The 5,000-nt window shown below is 38.9% G+C and overlaps 1 protein-coding gene across 2 annotated transcripts in view; it reads left to right on the forward strand.

Moving 5' to 3' along the window:
• Window positions 1-5,000, forward strand: part of LOC122252240 (uncharacterized) — a 152,579-nt gene that overhangs the window by 107,250 nt on the left and 40,329 nt on the right. For both annotated transcript variants that reach the window (XM_086542792.1, XM_043014592.2), the window contains exon 3: window positions 3,863-3,951. In XM_086542792.1, the coding sequence (XP_086398918.1) occupies window positions 3,863-3,951 (89 nt within the window). The remainder of the gene's footprint in view (window positions 1-3,862; window positions 3,952-5,000) is intronic.

A 5,000-nucleotide genomic window follows, 5' to 3' on the forward strand; every position in this document is an offset into this window, starting at 1 on the left:
AGAAAATTGTGGTAGACGAGAGAGAGAGAGAGAGAGAGAGAGAGAGAGAGAGAGAGAGAGAGAGAGAGAGAGAGAGAGGGAGAGAGAAAAAGAGAAAACAGAACGATAACAAAAAGGTAAGCAAAACAAAAAGAAATATCATTAAAAAATAATAAAAAGTAACAAAAACACCACAAAAAAACAACAAACACACAAAACAAACACAAAAAAACTAGAAAAAACAGTATAACCAAGACAAAGATATCATCAAAGGCACAATCATCCGTGACCCAAAATTGGCACACATCCACGCGTAAACACATTAACCTCACAAACTCTCATTAACGAACATACTCGGGTTGGCATGCGCGCATATCCTTAGTGTGAAGTATGAATAGACCAACTCCCATCCTGCCAGTCACTCTAGAAAGACTGTGCATGGTGTCATGTATGGTTCAATGGCGGATGAGAGAAGTGTGATGTCTAATGGCGATTTTTTTTCGTGCTTGGTTAGTTTTTTTCGGAAGGGATTTTGATATAAATCTTCTATGTCGATGCTTTGATTTGTCTGTCTGTCTGATTGCTTGTATGTATGTCTGTCTCTCTCCTTTTTCTTTCTGTCTCTCCTTCTCTCTCTGCTCTTATTTATCTCTCCTTTATTTCCTTCTTCTCGAATATCCTCTCTCTCTTTCTCTCTCCTACCCTCCTCTCTGCCCCCCCTCTCCCCCCGGTCAGATTGAGTCACACCTAAGACCCCAAAATCCCCTTTCCTTCATTTCGAGTTATGTCACGGCCTAAATCGCATTCTCTCTCCCTCCCTCTCTTTCTCTGTATGTTTGTCTGTTTTTCTGTCTGTCTGTATATCTATCTATCTATCTATTTGTCTGTCTGTCTCTCTCTTTCTATCTCTCTTTCTCTGTTCTCTCTTTCTATCTCTCTTTCTGGATCCCTCTCCGTCTTTCTCTGTCTGTCTCTCTCACTCTCCCTCCCTCCCTCCCCCCTTCCCTTCCTCTCTCTCTCTCTCTCTCTCTCTCTCTCTCTCTCTCTCTCTCTCTCTCTCTCTCTCTCTCTCTCTCTCTCTCTCTCTCTCTCTCTCTCTTTCTCTCTCGCCGCTGAGCCTGAGAGGTGACGATGGAGGATTTTTCTCTGATTTTTCTCTTTCTCTTCCCTTCCTCCCTCCCATTATCTCTTTTACCTCCATTCTATTCCCATCAACACTCCTCTCTCTCTCCTCTACCTTCCTCTCTGACTCACTCTCTTTCTCCTCCCCCCCTCTCCATCCTCCCTCCCCCGTTAGATTGAGTCACACCATATCCCCTTTCCTCCATTTCGTGTTATGTTGCGGCCTAAATTGCCTTTTCTCTCTCTCTCTCTCTCTCTCTCTCTCTCTCTCTCTCTCTCTCTCTCTCTCTCTCTCTCTCTCTCTCTCTCTCTCTCTCTCTCTCTCTCTCGCTGCCGAGCCCGAGAGAGACGAACGGGGGGGAGGGGGGTCCCAAAATAGGAATAGATTGATGAAGGAAAGAAAGGCAGCAGAACTGACATCATTTGGGAAAAAGGATGGAGGTATATACATGTTTACATACATACATACATGTATATGTATTAATACACACGAACACACACACACACACACGTATATATATCTATATATATATATATATATATATATATTTATATATATATGTATATATATATACATATATATATATATATATATATATATATATACATATATATATATATATATATATATATATATATATATTTATATATATATATATATATATATACATATATATATATATATATATATATATATATATATATATATATGTATGTATGTATGTATGTATGTATTCATGCTAATGCATGTATATATTTGCGTATGTAGTTTCTTAGCAATTCCGGATATAGAAATAGAGACTTCATGCTTTAACTGATAACCTAGATACTTCCGCCAAGTATTTCACGGCCCATGAAGCGGCAGGATAAAAATAGACTTAATGAGTACTCTATGTAGAACGTGTGAAATTACATCTGTATTCACACCTAACACATACACACACACAAACACACACACACACACACACAAACAGACACAGACACACACACACACACACACACACTCACTCACAAACACACACACACACACACACACACACACACACACACACTCACAAACACACACACACACACACACACACTCACTCACTCACACACACACACACACACACACACACACACACACACCTTCATAAATATTTATCCTCTTCCATTTGTCCCCTGTTGCGTACACAGGTCTTGGCATAATATAGGCCAAGGTTAACTTTAAAGGTGGAAAAGGGATAACAGCTTATGTGTCACTGTCAGCAAAGGCATTTATTCACATTCACCCACATTCTCTGCGATGTGAATGCCGAGGATGCATTAGTGAATAAGTGAAATGTGCATGGCCACTCTTCTTAAATTCGTTATATTCCCCGATATGATTTCCATCATTTTATATCTCTGAGAAGACTAAGTGTGATAAGGAAAAAATAAAATCTTCGCAGGGATCAGTATTCAAAACGAAACAGCACATAAATATTCACAAAAGGTGTGGGAAGGATTCATATGGAAATCTGTTGCCATCCACGTTCTGCTCAGTGGGTTAAAAGCGACTAAATCTGTCCGAATGGCTCATTACCCTTTGGCAGGAGAGAATATTAGCGCTAATGTGTGTATAAAAAAACAATTTTGAACTAATTGCTTCAGGCTATGAGCTGGCGTTGATGATTGCAATTATGTCTGGTCGAGTTTTAGATACGAATAAGGAATATCTGTCGTGATGAAGAGAAGGAAAGATTATTTAAAAAAGAAATACAAGAGGAAAAAATCTGTAGGCAGACAGGAACGAAAAACGTAAACAAGACACCACGAACATCCAAACACCCTCGTTCACATCCTCCCTGACCCATAACGAATATCATAAACACCATTACATCCCTAGTGACTCAAGCACCACGGACAAACCACAAACAACAAACAACAGAGTGTTAGATCATCATTAAGTGCCTCGTGTCACGGGTATGCCATCCACACCGGGCACACCTGCGATAATACGATACCCTTGCCACCTGTCCCCGCTGACCGCTTTGGAGAAGAGCCAGTCGTTGGTATGCCGTTGTCTTCTTGTTTCCCATTGTCTTCCCCCCGGCCTTGGTGGTGTTATTTGTGCGAAGATAATGCAATCCTTCGTTGTAGAGGTCAATATCATGGCTCTGCTTGCTATTATCACCGTCCTTATGAAGGTTACGAACGAGCGAAGCGATCTTAAAAATAGCCAACCCTTTGCATGATCTAGGGATACGACCGCCACAGCCGTATCACTTATCCTTTGGCATTGCTATGGTCATCGTGCCGACTGTATTGCATGGCAGGATAATGGCGATGCCGTAATACTTTTAGTTTTTGTACACTCGCCTTTGTTAATTATAATAAATGACGGACGTAGTATTCGGTTTAATATCATATCGCAAAATGCGCTTAGGCAATACGAAAACAAATGCGATTCGGGATGCGACAGTGCGAAGCCGACGACGAAGAGACCATATAGCGGAAATGTCTAGGGATACGGCCATGTCCCATCCTCCCCTCAAAAGAAGGAATATTATTCCTCCGCCTTGATATATGCAAAGCTTTCCTTCCCTCACAAATATTATTCCTCCACCTCCTCTTCCTCCTCCTCTTTGTCCTCCTCCTCCTCCTCCTCCTTAGCTCCTCGTTAACCCCTCTCGTTAACATCGCGACCGGGGTAATTAACCTACAGGTCATCATCATCATCATCATCATCATCATCACCACCATCATCACCCTCATCATCTCTTTCCCTTTCTGTTCTCAGGTGTGGTGTGTCCTTGCGTGTGATGATTCAGCAGCTGCAGGCCCGTTACCCAACCGCACCCTGAGGGAGTTTCCCCCGGTGGTCGACGGGTAAGTTTCGACAGTGTATACTTTTCCTCAGATTTTGATCATATTCGTATCTGTCAAAATCTTTTGCATCCTTAGCGTTTCTTTTGTTTTGTTTTCTTTTTGTGGATGTTGTTTGGGTTGAGGTTGTTGTTCATGTTTTTTGTTTTTTTTTGTGTGTTTATGTTTGCGTTTTTCATAATTTGTTTTCCCTTTCGTCTTTTTCAGGTTTTCTTTAATTCATTTTTATACATAATGGTAATCATGATAATGACAATAATAGTGATGATAATATCAGTAATAATAGCAATAATGGTAATGATATGAATAATGATAATCATGATTATTATCATATTTGCTATTGTCATTACCATTATTTTTATTATCATCATTAGTGTCACCACTATTGTTATTATCATCATAAATATTATCATCATGATGCTCATCATTATTATCATTATTGTTATCATGATCAGCACTATCATTATTATCGTTACTGGCATCATAATCATCACCATGATTATTATCATTATTGTTATCATGATCATCACCATCATTATTATCATTATTAGTATCATAATCATCACCATCATTATTATCATTATTGTTATCATGATCACCATCATTATTGTTATAATTCTTTTCTCGTTCTGGATATTCCATTTCTCGTTTCTACATTTATTTCTTTTTCCTTTTATACACATTTTCTCTCCCTCTTTTCCTCCCATTTATCACATCTATCTATTTACTCCCTTATTTATCACCATCCATCTACCTCTTATCCTTTAAGATGAGTATAGTTGCAACCACAAGCAATGCCTCTTCTCATATTGCCACTCATTGCTTATGTTGCAAAGGATGAATTTCCTGTTGCTATTATCAATGTATTTTCAAGATTGTTGTATTTGCAACGTCCTATTTGTTACGTCTTCAATAAGATCCTATTTGTTGTATATTTTCAGTGATGTTCTTTTTATGTTATTTTTAACAATGCTATTATTTTTTATCATTGTCAATAAGATTGTTCGTCTCGTTGTCACTAATGTGGTTATTCTATTTTTTTCTTCATCATC

Source organism: Penaeus japonicus, unplaced genomic scaffold, assembly GCF_977035675.1.
Source record: "Penaeus japonicus unplaced genomic scaffold, GWHDUDI00000001_assembly GWHDUDI00000012, whole genome shotgun sequence".
Classification (NCBI taxonomy): domain Eukaryota; kingdom Metazoa; phylum Arthropoda; class Malacostraca; order Decapoda; family Penaeidae; genus Penaeus; species Penaeus japonicus.